General features: G+C 42.1%; 1 protein-coding gene across 1 annotated transcript in view; it reads left to right on the top strand.

The window, feature by feature from the left end:
• Positions 1–899: 899 nt before the first annotated feature.
• susd2 (sushi domain containing 2) overlaps positions 900–21,070 on the top strand; it is a 28,120-nt gene continuing 7,949 nt past the window's right edge. The window contains exons 1-12 of the mRNA XM_061730561.1: positions 900–1,020; positions 1,152–1,350; positions 2,175–2,323; positions 2,618–2,966; positions 4,419–4,620; positions 5,664–5,749; positions 5,833–6,101; positions 7,255–7,398; positions 8,920–9,072; positions 10,137–10,388; positions 12,519–12,797; positions 13,508–13,684. Coding sequence (XP_061586545.1) covers positions 951–1,020; positions 1,152–1,350; positions 2,175–2,323; positions 2,618–2,966; positions 4,419–4,620; positions 5,664–5,749; positions 5,833–6,101; positions 7,255–7,398; positions 8,920–9,072; positions 10,137–10,388; positions 12,519–12,797; positions 13,508–13,684 — 2,329 coding nt within the window. The 5' untranslated portion in view covers positions 900–950. The remainder of the gene's footprint in view (positions 1,021–1,151; positions 1,351–2,174; positions 2,324–2,617; positions 2,967–4,418; positions 4,621–5,663; positions 5,750–5,832; positions 6,102–7,254; positions 7,399–8,919; positions 9,073–10,136; positions 10,389–12,518; positions 12,798–13,507; positions 13,685–21,070) is intronic.

The raw sequence follows: 21,070 nt of genomic DNA, 5'->3' as shown, positions 1-21,070 counted from the left end.
ATGAGCCACACTTACATATGATTTTGCAAGGTGTATTTGTTTTATTTTCTTAAATACAGCTTGGTAGCTGCTGAGTTGCGCAAACCCTGGGATATATCAGCTGTTGAGCCTTTCTATAGGCTATCAGGGCCTTTCCCGGATCTTTTACATATTTTCTGTCCCTGTCCAGTAGAAGTCTGCTGCAGAAACAATTCAAGAAAATCAGATGTTATAATTGAAAAACGAGTTTATATATATATTTTTTTAACTCTTACACACACAATACAATTTCTTCTGTATCTTGCACGTCGAGGTCATAAAAATGGATATAACAAAAACCTTCCCAATTTATTCACATTTATTGTTCTGTATTGTTGAATAAAGTTTCTCTATCTCTTATCATGCTGTAACAATGCACCTTTCAATAACCATGTCTACCTCTACCTACTGCTGCACTTTTTTTTAATTGTCTATATGTTAATAAGAGCCATTTGTCTATTACTGTTTGTTACTAATTAAACCTGGTTCAGTGAGCGAAATAACCGGAGTCACATTCCCTGTCTGGCATGTTCAAACTTGGCCAATAAAGCTGATTCTGATTCTGGGAAACTAGAAACACCCACTTCTGTTCGGATGTTTGTTGACGGTAAAGTTGACATTTACATCGTAAAACTAAAATAACAATAATAATAAAAAAATAAATTTAGATTATTATGAAGTAAAGTGTTCGTAATGTGTCATTTTTGTATGTTTTTTACGACTGAGAAGTAAATTAGTAATAATAATAGACAACAAGCTTGTCATTCATTCATAACTAGCAGCCTAACAACAAACACGTGATCGGATTTGTTTGCACTGGATGACCTTTGGTACACTTTTTGATTCTGCAGAGCCTCAGTCCAGCATAGTGTTACACTGGAGCAAGTGGTTACTGAGAGTTGCTGTCTTTCTTTTTTTAATGTACCATAAATATGAGAGGAAACATGAGCAGGAACATTTTTCTCTGGGTAATTCTTCTTATTCTGTCATCTACAACAGCTGGTAAGTGACGCTCAAGGGTTTTCTACTCTCTCAACATTGTATTTATATGTTGTATAATCACATACAGCTTAATGAAGTGCATATTCCTTTCCAGAGAGGTAATGTGTAACTTTTTTCTGTTTTTTTAATAGGTGAAACATGCAGAGGAAAGTGTGGCCGTGTATTGGAGGAATGCTCCTGCCATGCGAAATGTTTGTCTCTGTTAAACTGCTGTGCAGATTACAACCAGTCCTGCTTCCAGGTGAGGCCTCAGTCCAGCTCCATGCTGGGGGGAAGAGCTCTCCAGGTCCTCGGCCTGCTCCTTCACCCGGGTGGACGGCTTCTCTGCAGGTTTGTGTGAAATGAACAGTAACAGTTCTGCCACAGATTTTACATTTAGCGAGAGCGTAATGTCCATAGATGCATGGGTGCAGAACCCGGGGGGGACGGGAGGGGAGATCATGTCCCCCCCAATTTCTGAAAAACATGAATTGTCCCCCCCAATAAAAATACCCTAAATCATTAAAAATTTAAAAAATGTATTTTCAGGCATAAAGGTTAAATATGTAGAATATTTATTAAAAATATATTTCTAAAAAAATAATACATCCACGGTGCGTTTTGAGGTGTACAGAATGAAAGTATTGCTACTCCATACATTTTTTTTTTAGTCTGAATTAATATTTTTTTAATTTTAACAGGCTCGACAATGACTTTTTGTTAGTTTAAACAACTTGTTTAGGGCTCCATATTTCATCCATATATCAATTGATCGTGCATAAAGTAGTCCCATAGGATAAAAGGAAGATGGTGAGAAGAATTTGAGATGAGTAGACACTACATGCCCAAAACCCTTAAAATTATGATTTACAAATATAACAGTTAAGTAAGCAGTGACACACACTGTTGGCTGTTTAAGGCAAATAATCAAGAAATGTAAGCACAATAAGTGATTCCCTGTGCAGTATTTTTTGGCAAGCCTTTACCAATTTATGGCATGGTATGAGTTGCATATTGGCAAAAAATTAAAATCACGTTGGTGTCCCCCCCAATCCTGACATCGGATCTGCACCCCTGCATAGATGAGTCTTTACGAAGGAGAAGTGTAAGAACAAAGTATTTGTTTTGTCAAGCCTGTCAAAAATCAGATAAATTAAAGTTTGCCTATGTTCTAGGTTCAAAGGTGAAATTGTTCGAGAGGGGTTTATTGATGAGGAGGGCCACGCACACTGCATCTCTCCTCTGCTGTATGAGACGGGTTGGACACCATTTGAGGTCTCGACAGATGGAGTACATTTTGACAGATCCGGAGAGTACTTGTCAGGTAAACTGCAGAAATATTAGGATGAAGATTTTGCACTGCCAGGAGACTATTTTGATTAACAATCACGTTAACTAATTTAAGATTGTGCTCAAGGGTTTTATTTATGTTTTTGTTTTGTTTTTTAGCCAAAATCGCTAAAAAATTGTTAAAAGCTGCAACTGTTATGGTTTATAATTACTGGATTAAGAGGTGTAATTCTGCAATGCAGCCTTTCTGTTACCATGATAATCTGCCGGTTGCTTACACAAGACATGCCTGACTATTTGTCGCTCTATTATTTTCTTAATGTGTTAGTCCACCCCAGCAAAGCCGACCCGAGTCTTGAGGTCACCCTGGTGAACGCAACACAGTGGCAGAACTATGGCACGCCGAACGTGGCGGGACGACTTGCAATGACATGGAACCCCACGTTAATCAAGGCGGAAAAGGTCAGCATAGAGCTGTGGGCCTACAGGGAGGTCAACGGGAGCGCGGCGCCAGGGACGTCCTCCCCGCAGGCCCAGCTGAGCTATCTGTACTCTCTCGGCAGGAACCTGCCAAACACTGGTGTCTTCGCTTTTGTTCCTGAGCCAAAAGCAGACTTCTCTGACTGGGAGTTAGGGAATATCCGCATCACTGCCAGCTCTAAATCAGAGGGAGAAAGGTATCTGCAATAAAGGTTATTAAAAGCTGTTTGCAGCAGGGGTCAGACCACAGAGACTGTTGATGAAAATATTAGACCCTGGGTCACACCGAGTACATTCCTCCCGCCACATCATTTGGCGCTGTCCTCGGCGTGAACTCGTGCACTCCTGAGAGCATTTCTGAGAGCTGCCTAGTTGGTTTATTGAGATTATTGAGAGTAAGACCTTTTCTGAAAGTTTTTATAATTGTGTGAGCATCACGACTTCACACAACAATCGATGTGTTGATCTTCATCCATCTATTAAGTCCCGTAATAACAATAATTGTTAAGTAATACTCAGCTTCCAGTCTGAAATCTGTCATTTATCACCGCCTGTGCTGTCATAGTTAGAAGAAAGGATGGGTACTGTTAAAGGAAAGTAACCTTTTCTTGTGTTAGATGCATACCTGTCAAGTTTTGGATTTAAAAATACAGGAAATTTTCCGCCGCTGTCCCACCAGCCCAACCGAGGTCCAGTATTTTACATTTTAAGACAGATTTACGAGAAATCCAAAATAACTACCTGTCATCCACTTAGTATTTTACATTTTAAGACAGATTTACAAGAAATCCAAAATAACTACCTGTCATCCACTTAAAAAACTACAATTATTTGCTCAGAATCTGATCGGCCGACCTTTGTTGACACTGAAATGCTGGAGACATTCCTATGTATGTAATTCCTATAATAGAGCCTCAATGAAAACACAAAGGGGAATTAAAGCACATTTATTTATTTTAAATATGTTCAGTTTATACACACGTTGATTGTTTTCAAGTGAAACAGTTACATTTTCTTTTTATTTGACATTTTCACTCATTTGGCTCTCTGGCGCCGCCCTGGTGCTGCTGACGGACATCGGTCCTTGCCCCGTGAGAGACACTAAAATCACCCCATCCTGCTCCTCTTTAGGGAAGTAACTTTGGTTTCCCATTTTTAGAGATATTTACACAAAGTCTTAGCTTTTGGGGCAGAAATGTCTTCTCTCTCGTTACATCCATCCATCTCTGATTTGTTGTTCCAAGTTTGTTCCCGTTGTCGCCACTAACCTCGCGAGAACTGCCACCCAGGCTACAGCAGGTGGCAGTTCTCGTGAAGTTGGCGACAATTCAGTTCAATAATTATATTAAAAAACGTGAAATTTATGGGAAAAAGCTAATACGGGAGGACGGTGGGAAACAGGGGTAAAATACGGTAATTTCCTGGCCAAAACAGGAGACTTGACAGGTATGCAGATGTCCTTCAAGTGCATTTGATGGGACAAACTGTGAACAAAAACAACCCCTTTTTAAATTTTTTTTTTTTTAATTTAGCGGTGAAACATTGTTAGGAAAGAAAAGATCATTTCACGATTGTGAGTTTGAGCTTTGCTTTTAGGTTCATAGATTAGAATTGCCAGTTCCAACTAATACGTAACTGTTTCCGCGCAGGGATGTGCAGGGACTCTGGAGTGGGGGTCACGTGTTGGCGTGGCACCTGGAGCAGTCGTTCAGAGACGACTCTTCAGCCTGGGCGCTGGACAAATGTCTGCAGTGGGATGTCCTGGAGAAGACGCTGCCTGACTTCCTGAACGAGCTCATTGGCTGTCCTTGCACATTGGCCCAGGCCCGGGCTGATACGGGCAGATTTCACGTGCGTACCAGCAACCTCATGACTATTTCAGCTTGAATTTCACATTTTTATACTCCAAAATCACATTATGGTGTAAAGACTTCTTTTTCTTCTTCTCTATCCAAGTACGTTTGCTGAACGACCTTTATATCTAGTTACTGGGACAGTGTTTATGTTCACTGGTCGTGCACTAGTGACGACAGGAATATCTTCCAGCTGGAAACCTCCAGGCTCAGACCTGAACCCTCAGGACTGCAGTTCTGAGGCCCAACAGCGCCATCTAGTGACTGGATGATAGCACAACAGTGCATGCAGCAAGCAAAAGAAACCTAACAAAAACAGTATTTTCAATATTCCACCGAAATCCTAACTTCACACAAAAACTGTGCATTTATTATTCTGTTCTTATAATAAATATAGTAGTACAGCTAATGCCTAGTAATTCAGATAAACGTAAAATAACAGCTCAAAGAGAGAGGAAAATGGAAATTCAAACACGATTACCATAATATACTACGTCTCAACTAGATGAAGATTACAAGAACATATACAATATTTTAAATGAAATTATTTGAGTTTATAACAAGGTATGACATGTGCAAACTATCAGTGTAATGATGTAAATAACACAATAATAAACTTACTTAAAAATGGGACACACAGTTGTGATCAAATGTTTTATTACATGTAATACAAGTATAACTGTTATGATGGATTAAAAACAAAGTAGATTTTGCTGTGAGTCAGCAAAAGTGTGGCGTTTTCTAAATGTGAGTGAATCAAAATCTTCAGCTTTTGATGACTGATTTCACACGAGTGGTGTAGAGGCCGGGGATAACCGCAACTAAAGGTCTTATGTTTTGAAATGGAATTGCGTTAATATGGATGTAGCCCCGGTTTCCGTGGTTACAAGGCCGCTCCTCTGTGGCACCTCCGGCTGCAGGGAGCTGAAGCACAGCGGAGAGGGAGGTGAAAGTTTTTACTGCCTGAAGTCAACCGGACGTATGTGAGCCAACAGTTATTTATTAAAGTTAAAATAAACGTCCCATCTGCTGTTGTTTCAGACTGACTACAGCTGTGACGTTGAGAGGGGCAGCGTGTGCACTTATCACCCTGGGAGTGTCCACTGTGTACGAGCAGTTCAAGCCAGGTGAGACTGAAGGGTCAGTTTACCACCTGCAGCTGGAAACATGTTGTTTTGATTTTACGTAACGTTTACGTTTGTACTGACAGCCGCGCTCAAGGCTCAGGGCAGCAGTGCTGCTATGACGGGACGGGGGCGCTGGTGCTGACGGGGGACTCCGTCGGCGGCGGCACGCCGGACAGGGCCCACGACTGGGGCGCTCCTCCGTACCGGGAGCCCCCTCGGGTGCCCGGGTATTCCCACTGGCTCTACGACGTCACGAGTTACCACCACTGCTGCCTGTGGTCCAGTAACTGCCACGTCTACCTCAACCGCCGGCCTTCGGCGGGATGTCTCAGCTACCGGCCACCGCGAGCAGGTAGAGAGAGGCCGAGTGGCTGTCACGTCCTGGGTGATGCTGTTATTTCAGTCTGGTACCAGTATTCTGGTGGCTGTTCTGAGCACTGGGTCTTAGTTGTAGCTAGGGCTGGGCAATATATTGAGATTTTAATATATATCGATATATTTTCAAACGCGATATGGTACGAGACAATATCGTTTATATCGATATAGCTTATTTTGTGACAAATTGACTGTACATCAACGCTGACCCCTCGCGCTGGCAAAAAAAGTATCTTTGTGTGCTGAAACCTGACACTGTTGACAGGTTATTTTTCCTGGCACAAAATCTGTAAAATGTACAGTAGTTGACTTGTTTTTTATTTTTTTAATTATTTGAGATTTGCTCAAAGAGATGCAATATCTGTAAACATGTTTTATTTGCACAAATGTTTTGTTATTTGCACAACTGTCAACCTCAGTGGAAAAGTCTGCCTGTTACTGTCTACATTGTATTAATTGCACAGTGTATTTTAATTCAATTGTTATGCAGGAAAGGGATATTTGTTTTATTTTATTCAAGAAGCATTTTTATTCTATATATTTTATTTTTGTTTTATACATCTTGATATTGTGCAGACCTCTGTTAATAAATGTACCTGTGTGACATTCGGCACGTGGCTTTGTATTAAAACTGACTGTTTTTTTAAAGGTTTGCCTCAGAAAAAAATGAAGCTAACAGAGATGCTATGCTATAATGCTTTGGGGGAAACCCCAATTATGTCACAGAAAAAATATCGATATATATCGAGTATCGCCATTCAGCTAGAAAATATATCGAGATATGACTTTTGGTCCATATCGCCCAGCCCTAGTGGTTGCCTTTGGACTTGTAGCTGTGATAAAAGTGGAAGAAATGTTCATCCGAACGTAACTTCATCCACATACACAGACACCACACGTTACGATCACACACCAGAGCAGCAGGTAATAACAGATAAGTTCGCAGAACACGTAAATGAATCACAGACGGCAGCTGGGACTTGAGATGTGGAGAAATATTGGATCATCGGGTCGGCTACCTGCTCGCCGGTGCCTGTAACACACTTACTTGCCGATATTAAAAAAAACAAGAGATCAGAAGTGAGTCTGTGTTTGAGTCTGTCAGTGCGCTGATTCTGGATGCTTCGCAGGTGTCGTCCTCGGGGATCTGCATTTCATAACATTTGATGGCGTCAGATACACTTTCAGCGGGAGAGGAGAGTATCATCTTGTGTCGTCGCCGGACAGAGAGCTGAGTGTTCAGGCCAGAACGGAGCAGGTGAAACTCGATGATGGTGAGTCCCTTTGTCATGTTCATTACCTGCCTTTTCTTTTTTTTTTTTTACCTTTTCATTCCCACAGCACCACAATACCTCTCCTCAGAGAAGCACTTTCTTTTCTTTGGTGGTTTTTTTTCACTGACTTTTGACCCCGTTTGCTGACTTCGTTCCTGTAGGAGCACTTGAGGTCCTGTTTTACATTTTAAACACATCTGAGGGCCCGTTGCGTGAGCGAAACATGTTGGGGCTGTGCGCAACAGCCTGCTTCCTCACTTCCCTCCTTTTTAAAAAAACTAAACAAACCCGTCTCTGTTTAAATCAGCTTAAGAAAAACAGATGTTTGCTTCATTTATTCAAATTTCCCCCCGAGCTATAACGCAAGAGCCGTAGGCCAAGTGTCTGCAGATGACCAGATGTCATTAATGTTCTCCTCATTAGATCAGCGAGGTCAACATCTGGATTACTTTAAACTACAGAGACTCACTCTAATTGAATAAATTCATTTGTTTTTTGGGTTGTTTTCACAAGTCATCTCAGGACACTTCAGTGAGATGGTGAAAACGTTCATATACGTCCAATGAGAGAGTGACAGACTCCATCCATCCAATCAACATCAGGTCAGGGACGCTGGGGATGAGAGCGAAACAAAGAAACAAAAGTCTCAGAAGTAGTTGGAGAGTAAAGAGGGATGAATGAGCCCGCTGCATTGTGGGAGGTGACCTGGTGGTGGAGGGCTGAAGCAGCATAACTCCAGCCAGCTCTAGCTACGAGTTCAGGAAGAAAAGGTCATGGTAAAGGTGGAGGGGCTGTCCCCGGACCGGGAAGGTTGAGAAACCACAAGTGAGATTTCTTTTCTTTCCTTGCTGAGGCATTTTGGACCAGCTGGAGGCTTTTCAGAGACATTCTTTCACTAGGGGCTTGAATTAGTCCGGTCTTGGACTGACAGACACAGTGGGCGAGTTTTCAGTGTTTATATGTGATCGGAGGAAGTCATGCAAACACGTTTCCTGGTCGAAAACAGCTTCCTCGCAGAGCCCAGTGTTCATGAGGCGCTCAGACCCGAACGCAGCAACCCCGGGCTCATCTGGGTTTGGTAGCGTGGAATTAAAAACCACTGTTAACATATTATATTATGTGTATATATCTTTAACGATGTGATGTGCGGTGTGCAAAGAAGAACTGAAGAACAGAGGGACTGTGGGGGGTCAGTCAGTCAGTCTGACCAACAACAAACCGGACTGTGCAATAACTTTGGGCAATATTACATAACATTTATTTCTCTTTTATCCATATAATTTTATTTATGGCACTGCACTTTTTATATTTTAATTTCTATATTTGTTATTATTTTTATCTTTATTTTTAATTTTTTATCTTTTCATCTTTATATGGGTGTTTGGTTTTTTGGTGTGTTTGATTTGTTTATGACAGTGCTGAGTGTGTGAGATGGAGATGTCAATTTCCCCGAGGGAACCTCCCAAAGGGATGAATAAAGTCGTCTGAATCTGAATCTGAATGTCTGTATTTACCTACGAGGTTCTTCGGCTGGAACCACACAGCTGTCATCAGTGGCCATGAAGGAGAAGACCTCTGATGTCATCGAAGCACGCCTGGTAGACGACTCTCTTCAGGTGTTGAGGAACCAGAAGATCCTCTCCTTCAGTGAGCAAAGACTGATGGATCTGAAGGGTGAGCCGCTTGACGCTGGGCGTTGGAAGGACAGGGATTCTTGTTCCGGCTCCTCTTTGTCTCAAAACCAGTGATGAAATAACGACCTGGAACAATATTTACTCCTGAGATAGTCGGGTTTGGCAGGAAGTCCTGGTTTTGAGTTGATGCCAGAGGTGTCAAGTAACGAAGTACAAATAGTTCGTTACCTTACTTAAGTAGAAATTTGGTTATCTATACTTCACTGGAGTAATTATTTTTCAGACGACTTTTTACTTTTACTCCTTACATTTTCACGCAACTATCTGTACTTTTTACTCCTTACATTTTAAAAACAGCGTTGTTACTCTATTTCATTTCAGCCTTTAAAAAAAACCTATCCAATTAAAATTGCGCCATCCGGATAGAGTGAATTTGGTTGTGGTTGTGGCACAGATGTTGGATATACATTCGAATAAAGGTTAGGATAAATGATAACGTGCCTCTGAAGTTTGACTTTTTGCACCATTACAATACTTACTGTATAGGCAACTATGTCATCATATCTTCTGCTCTCTGAAACACGTTAATTCTCAATAGTACACATATATGGTTCTTTAATATATTTGCATTATACTAAGATGCATTCATTTTCAATGGCTTTTTCCCCCCTTACATTACTTTTACTTTCATACTTTAAGTAGTTTTGAAACCAGTACTTTTATACTTTTACTTGAGTAAAAAACTTGAGTTGATACTTCAACTTCTACAGGAGTATTTTTAATCTCTAGTATCTATACTTCTACCTGAGTAATGAATGTGAATACTTTTGACACCTCTGGTTGATGCTACCAGTCTGCAGCCGTTGCTCAGAGCGGTACAGAGAGGCCTTTTTTTTTTTTCTTAAACACTTGAGCAGATGCATTTAGCCAGAAATAGAGAACGCTGTGGTCCAAAGCACTCGACCACCACTTCTGCAGCCAGCTCTTCTACTCAGTTTTGGTTGCAGTGATTTTGCTGCATTAGAACCGTATTTTTGTTGATCTTGTTTGCACCTTAAGTGTATTTCACTTATGTATTGACATTGACATGTATTGTTGTCCCAGGTGTGTTTGTGTTCGCCCCCGGTCCTCAGGATGTGACGGTGATGTTTCTCTCTGGTGTCGGTGTGGAGCTTCGCGTCCACGAAGGAGCCATGGTAGCCACCGTCCTGCTTCCAGAAGACTTCTCCAACCGGACCACGGGTCTCCTCGGCGTCATGAACTCTGACCCCTCAGATGACCTTCTGACCCCGTGTGGAGAGGTCGTCTCCTCGGCCGACACCACCATGGAGGAACTCTTCACCTTCGGGGCTGGATGTGAGTGTTAGATACTGACTGCGTTTACATGCACTCAATAACCCTTTTAAAACCCGAATATTGGCAATAACCCGAATTTGCACGGCCATGTAAACACCAATAACTCCTTTGAAAAACCCGAATATGACCCCATTAAAACCCGAATATTCAGTCATGTAAACGCCTAACGGAATATCCCGATCAAACGGAACAGGAATTTGTTTTCTGCGCATGCTCTGTTCACAAGGAATCTTGGGTCTTTTGAGTCCAGGAAGTTCTTATAAACACGGAGAAACACAAGACCACGCCACACTTTTGGAGTGAGGAGGAGACTAATCACTTCATAAATGTAATGAAGGATATGAACATTTTGGCATTTGTAGACGGTAGAAAGTACCGGGATAGCGAGATTTACAAGAAGGTGAGCGAAAAGTTGCGCGAAGCAGCATTGGTTTTGAATTTGGATACAGGAAGAAGAAGCGGAAATGACGGTTATTGCGTCATCAGGTTCTCCGCGCGTTGCTGGTTTGATTGGGATATCCCGAATGATTAATTACCATGTGAACAGGGATAACCCTGTTTGCTCACGCATGTAAACGGAATATTCCGAATGTTTCAGTAACCGGAATATTAGCAATAACCCGAATTTTGACTGCATGTAAACGTAGTCAATGTTGAATTTCTTTCAGAAAAATAACAACCGGTCCTCGTCCTCAAGGATCATCAGAATTATTCCTTCTATTATGAGGATTTATCTTTAGAAAGTCGAAAGCTGATGCATGGCACTGTGAACTAAAGTAATGATGGTAAAAGTTATGTTATTAGGACAGCGGTAGTTCATAGCGATTGCATTGACTTTGGTTTTATTCAGCTCGGACGTTTATCAATGAATCGAGGCGCCTGCTGAGGCGAGCGGCGCCGCTCGTGTTCACAGGGTCTCGGTCGTCATTGTTTTGTGATTAAAAGGATCCTCTGAACACGTAGAGTCGAGTGTCCATGACCTTTTTTGTGTGTGTTTGTGCGTGCATGAAACATGCGTGGGCATTTGTTTCACGTAGGACCAAGGTTGTGGGTATTTGCAGGGCCGTTTCCAGATTTTTGTGGGCCTTGTACAAGACTTTGCTTCATAGGTCCCTATTTTATAAAACTCTGTTGCAATGGGGAGTTCAAACCTTTTAAGATGCGTTGATCTGTTGTACTAAAAAAAAAAGAAAACATACGTTTTATCAGGGCCAACAGATCTGGCACAATTAAGGCAGTTTGAGTGAAATAAAGTGGAAAGTGATCAGTGAACTTGAGAGAAATAATTGTGTTAATTAGCAAGAAATCCCTCTCAGATCCCAGAGTCAGCGGTACATATGTGAGGTACGATTTAATTTACAAATTATGGTGGTTTTATTTCTCCACAAATACTGTACCGTACATCCAGGCTGACCAGGTGAGAATCTGCGTTGCCCCATATGGAAACAAACAGCTTAGTTTTTAGTAGCTTTTATTCCAGTGATATTTTATTGATGGTTAAGTCTATGGTATAGCTAGAGTAACGTAAAGGTCAATACTGGCCTCTACCGTTACACAATCTATCAATTAGTATATTTCAATAATATATTATATACAATATATTATTTAGAATGTAATGAAAATGATGTTCATTTATTAACAATTCTAAATTAAAATTTGATTCAGTTCAATTCAAAATACTTAATTACTCATATAAGAGCAATTCATTAAATTATTATTATTACAAATTAGATTGATATGAAGTAATTTAAGATTTCTGTGGTATTTCCAGGAAAAAGTAAATTGTGTTTTATGTATTAATTTTTTTGGGACAGGTTCTGTCCCCATCAATGCTGGAAGCAAACCTTCGTCCTGTTCACCCACCACGCTGGTTTTCAGTAACACAGGCTTTAGTTTAATCATATTTACACGTTTCCATCACTCTACCACAATTCCCAAAGACGCGCACGCTTGTAGCTGAAACAAAATCAAGTGTCCATGTTCTATTGTGTGATTACGGTTTAGTAACTTCTATTACTGGCATTAATTCAGGTTTTATTATAAGTCTGAAACCTGTGTTTTATTTGTTTATTGATTCTGAGGGATTAGTCCCAGCCGATTGTGACTGCAGTTGTTTCTGTCTCCCTGCAGGGAACATTTCAAAGACATCTTCTCTTTTCACATATGACACAAACTACCTTTTGGATTCGTACTGGTTCCCCCCGAGCCATGACCCCGCCTTCGTTCCTGCCTTCGCTCTGCCCGAGAGCCCCGATGACCCTTTGGTAGCCGACATGTTGTCAGTGTGCTCGGGCGAAGGGGCGCAGCTCTGCAAACACGACACCCTGATCACCCGGAGCCTTGCGCGGGGAAACGCCGTTCTCAAGGCGTACCAGCGCCACCGGGCTCTAGTGAGCGCCCTGGAGCCAGGTACACCACGAGAGGAGATGCTCAACCCATCTGTTGTTTCCTCTCAACTCAATGACAGAAATAGCTTAGTCTGCACCACTAGTCAGCTGCATCATTCGTGGGAAATGTAATGTTAACCCTTGTGCTGTCCTCGGGTCAAAATGACCCAATTCTTCTATCCTTCTTTCCTCCTGCTCTCTCCTTCCTTCCTTCCTTCCTTCCTTCCTTCCTTCCTTCCTTCCTTCCTTCCTTCCTTCCTTCCTTCCTTCCTTCCTTCCTTCTTTCCTCCTGCTCTCTCCTTCCTTCCTTCCTTCCTTCCTTCCTTCCTTCCTTCCTTCCTTCCTTCCTTCCTTCCTTCCTTCCTTCCTTCCTTCCTTCCTTCCTTCCTTCCTTCCTTCCTTCTTTTCTCCCTTCCTTCCTTTCTCCCTTCCATCCTTCTTTTCTCCCTTCCTTCCTTCTTTCTTTCCTTCTTTTCATTCTTCCTTCCTTCCTTCCTTCTTTCCTCCCTTCTTCTCTTCCTCCTCCCTTGACCTGAAGACAGCACAAGGGTTAAGTGTTTGAATGAATATTCAACGGGACCATTCAAGGCCATGCGAGGATCAAGGACTAGTAATGGCTTGTGTGTGTCAGGTTATTACAGCCTTAATGATGAAGTGCAATAGAAATACCTGCATTTCTGCAGGTCAAAAATGAACCAGTTGTATCTGTGCACAACTGTTCTCCTCCCTTAGTGGTGTCCTGTGGCTGGGTTCCCGCACCCAGGAATGGGAGGAAGAACGGGACACATTACCTGCAGGGGAACACCTTGAGCTTCACTTGCAATGAAGGCTACATGCTGTACGGGTCATCGCAGCGCACCTGTACGGACGGAGGGACCTGGACCGGAGAGCAGCCTTACTGTTTAACAGGTTGGTTGTTTACGTAAAGCAAAGCAAGTTGCATCACTCCACTGAGCATGCCCAATAACAACTGCGAGGAGACTGAAACTAATGCTAGTAGAGCATGCAGCCTGCAGTTTCTGCATCATTAATTAGTAGAAAGCTCAGGAGATAAAACGCATTTAACATAGTCAGCTTTCACAACTGCATTTATTAAAGATCAGAAAGTGTAGTCACTCTCAGCAACATGGCCACAGTGCAGCTCAATGCAAGCATTTCTTTATGTTCATGTATCCAGGGGGGAATATTTACTGTCTGTCTGGTTAAAAGGAATTGGGAAAGTTGTAAATCCTATCAAAGCCAGATGAAAGCTCTTTTAATACTTGAAAGTAGAATACATTTAGATTGTGAGTGTCTTGACTCAGTTATGTGGACCACGATAGCTGCATTTGTTCGCCATCGCCAGCAGGTGGCAGTATTTCCCACTAAATTCCTCACGCTCCCGTTGAGGACGGGGCAGGTAAATCCCTCCTTTTCTCCCTCTGGGCAGCGTAAAATAATTAATCACAGGGCAAATGTTCACGCTGGAGGGGCAGTAGAGGGACATCTTAGGTTTCAATACTTTCATTAGTTTTAGTGAAGTTAAAAAGCGGCAAAAGAAAGCCTCCTAAACTCTGATCCATCCTGGTCCATCCATCCAGACTTCCATCCTTGTCCTTCTTGAAGTTGGGGACTAAAACTTCCATTTGGTAATCAGACCTTTGGGAAGCACGGTATGCATGTTGTTATTAGGCAAATATATTGTTGTTGTTAAGAGGTTATCCCATTTTTATGGCGTCGATGCCCTGACGAAACATTTAGGAGTTTCATTCTAATACATTTTAGAGTGATTGTCTAACATATAATTGCCTGAATAGATGTCAGGTTCCAAGTGTCCCCTCATAAACACTCAAAAGTGGGCCTATTTAGCTGCAGAATGTGACAGTGGCTCCTCCGGGGGTCTTATTACACAAATCAGCGCTAACAACTGTCGACATGGCCTGAGGCCCGCGATGGCAGGTGTTGCACGGGCTGTTTCCTCACCATGTGTGACCTCTAGCCGAGTAAACAACAGTAGATGCACGCTGCGCACAGGAGCCCTCCTCCTCCCCACACATATATGCATCACTTCAGCCTGATGTGAAAGTCAGAGTTGAGATGGAGAGGATGTGCCGCCGAGCCATAAATGCCACCGCATCCAGTTCCACTTCTCCTGAGTCACCGTAGCCAGCCGCTGTTGAAAAGCTGACCGTCTGCAAAGGTGGCTGTAAGTTCAGACCGCAGTGAGCGGATCTCCGGTGCCCATCGCTGCGATGCCTGTCTCTGAAAGATGCAGGCCGGGCTTTTAAGAATCTGTAAACTTAAAGGGGACCTATTATGGCATCTAATACTTATTTTAAACAGGCCTTGAATGTCTTAAAAACAAGCTTTTGATTGATTTTGCTAAATAAATTAGAAATTCAGCCTCTGAGCCATGTCTTTATCATCCCATTCTCTAACCTCATTCTCTATGCGGGATTCTGAGTGGGCGGGGCTATGATAATGAGGCGATACACCGCTACGAAAAAATGGCAGAAGCTCCGGCCGGCGGAGTTAAGGCCCAATCCCAATACTCCCCCTACTTTTCTTCACTAGCCCTACTTTTCTTCACTCGCCCTTCTTTTCTTCACTACCCCTAAAAAAGAAGGGACAGATTTTAGGGCACTTGAAATCTTCCCAGGGGCCTGTCCCAATACTCCCCCTACCCCTCGTTTTCATCCCTAACCCTAATCAGGAAGCTGAGAGCCAAAAGCTGTTTTAATTTTAGCTGTAGCGCTGTTAATATGCCACTTTATTAAGTTTTAATATTTTTTCAGGCGTAAAAGTAACCGTTAAGATCCCCAACCTGGGCTCAGTTTATCCAAATAACGCCTGTTAAGAAATTTGATCTGATGTTTTCGGAGATGAGAAGAGCCACCGGCCCCGGGGAGCAGCAGCAGCAGCAGCTCACGTACAGACGTGATCGCCGTCGTCCCGGGGAGAAACCTGCAGCTCTGTGGAGAATTACCGCTGGCTGAAATAAATCATGTAGGAAGATAAATGTTGGTTTAATAGATGAAATCTAACAGTTGTAGCTACGCCTGTTAAGAAATTTGCTCCGAAAATTTTGAGATTTCTGCCTGCCTGCCGGCTCGGGAACTGATTTATGGTTCTGCGTTAAATCGACGCAGAGCCTACGGCGTAGGTTACGTAACCCACGCCGTAGGCTCTGCGTCGATTTAACGCGGAACCATAAATCCCTTTGTTCTGGCGTGATCTTCGGCAAACGGGTAGTACTAGTACTAGTGATTATGTACATTCACTGAGTGAATATTATGAAAGTAAAATATATATTTCTCGCTAGAAATGTAATCAAAACTAATTTTTATGCAGAAACTAACTCAAAATATTGATTTTATTCACCAAAAAATAAGAAATGTCCGCCATGTTTTTTTTTTTTGATTCAGTCCGCAAATGACGACGAAAAGCATTCTGGGAAATTTTTTTGTCCCTAGAAAACTAGTGAGGATTGCAAAACCCTCGCTCCTGAGGGAGAATTTATAGCCACTACCCCCCGTTTTCTCCACTCCCCCTAGGTGAAAAGAGGAATTGGGACACCACTACCCTCATGGGAACGCGCAAAATTTAGGGGAAGGGATGAAAACGAGGGGTAGGGGGAGTATTGGGACAGGGCCTTAGTTGTGGGCGTGGTTTTCACGCATTGGAGGCCAACCTACAGTTGTATGTATGTAAATTGCATTTTGGTTACGTAACGAAAGGGAGCAGAATCTGAACGGCTCGTAGAAGCCACATCATACTGGACGGATCATCCGGGCGGCTGTACAGACATTGCAGAATTTGGTTGCTTTCCTCCTTCTCTGAGTTGGCAGGCTGAGGGGAGACCACTTTATATATGTTAAAGCAAGAGAAAACATGTTTTTCATAATAGGTCCCCTTTAAGGTCACAGTCGCCAGGATGTGTGTCGGGGAGGTAAATGTCAACGTTTTCTAATGAAAAGTCAGGAATGGTGGAGGTGGGTTGGGGGGGCAACAAACACATCCACGATATTTCTGTTTACTCACCTGGCTTGTGTGTCAGTTGCACATCGAGAACAATGTTTTAATGGCTTCACATTATTGGTTCAGGTGCCCGCGGAGACGACAGGTAAGTTAATAAAGAAACACTGCCAGCTGCCAGAGAGGGACGCCGCCATTTTTACAGGACAAGGCCTCTATTTCCCACCAGTGGCTCCCCCGTGAGACGGAGCAGCTGAGCACTGAGACACTGAATGCAGGTTCTGTAGAAGAGTATGTTTGAAATGCCAAGCAGAGGACAGTTTGAGGCCGGTCACATCTCTCACTTTGCTGGGTTGTCTTTGGTCACGTCTGAGAGTGAGCGCGGGTCTCTGCCCGAGAAGGTCTGCGCATGACGCATGATGTGATGGGTATATTTGATTTTATATCTATGGAGCTCCTACATCCGTCTGTACGACTAATAAGTCTAACTCTAAATGATGCAGCATGACCCGTCAGCCCCCCGCGGCTCTTCCTCTGCGCTGTTATCACAAGTAAAGTCAATTTTTACTGCAAACCTGCACCCTGGCAGCAGCCAGAGGCCTTATGTCTTCAGATTGTCCATCAGGGGCCGGATTCACCAATATGTTCTTAAGAACGATCTTAAGAAATGTCTTAAGATCTAAAATTAAGAAGTTCTTAAGAAAGTTCTTAAGTGCAATTCCTCAATATTTTCTTAAGGACCGTCTTAAGAACTGTCATTTCTTACGAATTTCTTATTTTTCCTACTTAAGAACTTCTTAAAATATGTCATTGCATTGCACGCGCCAACAAACAACATATATACAGGTAGTTTGGGTCTTAACCGTCAGTCACTCACTAAACATGGACAAGGAGAAAAAGAGATGCAGGAAATGTTCAAGGTTATGGTGGATGAGATTAATGTGCGAAAATTAATGTCTCAGGAATGTCTTTTTTATAAATTCACTATAAGATGAGTGATGTACACACAAGAAAGAGCTGATTTGGTTTTTGAGGGTCGTCATGCTGCCACAGAAAACACTTGCAAATACATCATCAGAATATTTACTAACTAATGTCCAAAAGGATGAAGTGACTTACATTCATGTAGAAAAGGACTTTAACTTCTTTGTGACACCAAACTGTTCTGGAAAAGCCTCTTCTGCTATTACTGACTGCAGGAAGAGCAGAATAAAGGCGCTCAGGTTAGGAGATGAAGTAGTAACACCAGTAACACTGAAGCTCCATGCTGATCAGGAGGTGATGATGGTGTACATCTGTGCCGTCACGTCGTAAATGTCGCAGCTTTTTTGCTCCATTTTTATTTGAAGCCTTTCCTGTTGCATCTGTGACAAAATTAAAAGAATCCCGTTTTTTTCATTTAATTCACTAATGCAGTAAAGATGCAGGAGAGCAGGAATGTGAAAAGCTCAGCAGAGTCCTGTCACATCGGCAGTCCTGTTTATTTTCTTACGCCAGAAAGAAAAATTACTTCAACTCTCGTTTGCATGCAAAGTCGTTGGTGGAGCAGACCGCTGGTAGCTGGCAATTATATTCACGATCCTGCATCAGGGCTCTGATTTATACTGAGATATCTGAAGAAGAATCTGCTTAAAAACCTGCTCCTTTAAGAGAGAAACCTCAGTGTTTCAATTGATTAAAGACTGGATGATCTTGGCTACGACAACTTCCAACATTATAGTGTAATTTGAAGAAAATATTCATCTAATATGTGTAATATGTTTGCATTTTCAGTGATAAACAGTTGTGACTCTTAGCCAAGGCCACTTGAAGCCCCCCCACCCCCTCCACCCCCCAGGGAGCATCAGCTTATTTTTGGGCATGTGAAAAATATCTTGGCTAATTTAAACGCTGCATGTGAACGAGTGGAAACAAACCACCACAGTAATCCAGTACTTGGTTGGGAAGTCGTTACACAATAACTGATGACCTTAAAGTCCAAAATGAAATAAAAATAAAAATAAAATCCTCTTTTTTGTTATCCTAAAGGAAGAAACTGGGCATGAAGATGTGGAGGGATGTTCCTGTGTTCCGATGGGACTAAAATTGAAGCATTCGGTGATTGTGATTTATTACGTGCACAAGCAAAAGCTGGAAGCTTGCAGGCCTCAGGGATGAATCGGAGCGGGAGGGTCGGGTGATGGAGCTGCTGGAGGGGCTGGGTACCTCACGAGACAGACAGCATCACGAAGACCATTATGTGGATAAACTTAAGACCTCCGTCAGAACGTCGAAGCTTGAATGTGACGGACAGTGAACACGTGACCTCAGGTGTTCCTCCAAAAGTGAGAAAGATACCGGCCGGCACGGAGATCTGACTTCAGTCCTGTTGCAAATGTCCAATTAGCTGATTAAATCAACACTTACACCATCACAGGATCCTGCAGGTTTCCTACCGATACTCTCCTGCAGGAGCGAGAAACTGAAGCGAGGTTCAGGTGTGATGAAAAGTAATACTTCAGGGTTCGTCTCCTTGGCTTTGTTGGGGTTTTTTTTTTCTTTCTTTTCTTCTCATGAAATCTGATACATTTGCATGTGAAGCCTTTAGTGACTGAAGTTTCCACCTCGCACATGTTTTGAATTCCCAGAATACTTTCAGTCGTCACGTTAAATCGGACAGAGTGAGACGCACGCGTTGGAAGACAACAGTAGCTCTGAGCGGAGACACGCCACTTCACCGGGAGGGAAAAAGGGCTGGCATCCTTATTTTAAGATGGTATCCTTCAGATATCCTGCAGATATCCTTCAGAAATCTCCTTGCTCAGGGGCGTCCGTGCCCGGCACGGTTTTGATTACAGTCTTCTACGGGAGATAAACGCTGTAAAGAGGGTTTTATTTTTAATTGTGAACAATGAAGAACTCAGAAATGTTCAATTTAGTGTAGAGTTTGGGGAGATAACGCGCATTATTAATTTAATCTAATTTGCATTGCAGTATAAATGACACAAATTAATTATTGTGAATCTCCCTGGATGTTAGACGTAGCAGCTCCCGGGAATCTGCGCGCACAATGGTGTGAGTTTCACTCCAGCTCGCTGCATGTGGGCGTGTGTTTCAGTGCTCTCCGAGACTGATGGACCAGCATCTGCAAGCACCCGCATGACACCGATATCCATCGTACTTAACATATTTGTACTGTGCACAATATTTGAAATTGAACATCGCCAATGTTCCGTTTAGAGACGCATCTTTAAACAGAAGCCTCTGCCCAGCAGGGCGGCGTTCCCAGAAGGCCCGTCCTCGAGTCCTGCAGAGGTCAGGGATGTTTAAGGAGCTGGGGTTGGACTCGGGCAGTTTTATTAAGTTTTATTTAGCTGTTCGTATTTCCTCACAAGGTTACCAGAACAAGTGGATCAGTCCATCTACCATCCAGCTTTATGTACCGTTTTAGTTTTGGTTGAGTCACTTGATGATGAAGAAAACCACAGCAGAACGCGACGACTTTCTGTCGTGTCGACTTTCTGTGTTTCTATGTCAGATCAAAGATTGTGGGGAAAACGCTTTTGCTCATTTTTGGGAACATTTGTGGGCAGAATGAATCACCTTCTGCCCACGTAGTGATTTTATCACTAACTGACTGACTAACAGATATTTAGATATTTATTATGATTAAGAAACCTGCCCTCCTTCATGTGATGTAATGTACTTTATTCGTACAGCCTTTACAGCAGGTAGTAAAACATAAAAAGGAGGATAAATAAGAACAACCAAAAACAATAAAAGAAGAGTAAAAAAACTAGGTAACACTTTACAATAAGGGTCCCTTAATTAACGTTAGTTCATGCATTGTTAAGCATTACTTAACAGTTTAATAATAGTTAAATAACCATTATTATGTATTACTTAACATGAATTAGCATATTAGTTAATGCATTAATAAACAGTTAATGTCTACTGCTCAGAGTTAATTAATACATTAGTAAGCATTAATAAACGTTACATTATGTAATTATTTATCCTTATGTATGCATTACTTAGTATTAATTAATACATTAGTTAATATATAAGTAAAACGTTAATGGTAATCATTTACTAATGGTGTTTATTTGGAGTGAATAAGCATTAAGTAACAGCTACCTAATACATCTACTAATCATTCACTAATGGTGTACATGTTACCTGGATGGGCATTATTAAACAACTATTTAGAGTCTTAAGTAATCATTTCCTAATGGTGCTGTGTAGCTGTTAATCACTCCAAATAAACACCATTAGTAAATGATTACTAGGGGCATTATTAACGTTTTACTTATATATTAACTAATGTATTACTTAATACTAAGTAATGCATACATATGGATA

The sequence above is a fragment of the Cololabis saira genome, chromosome 9, assembly GCF_033807715.1.
Source record: "Cololabis saira isolate AMF1-May2022 chromosome 9, fColSai1.1, whole genome shotgun sequence".
Taxonomy (NCBI): Eukaryota; Metazoa; Chordata; class Actinopteri; order Beloniformes; family Belonidae; genus Cololabis; species Cololabis saira.
The sequence above is the reverse complement of the archived record's forward strand: the minus strand, read 5'-3'. Positions and strand labels throughout refer to the sequence as shown.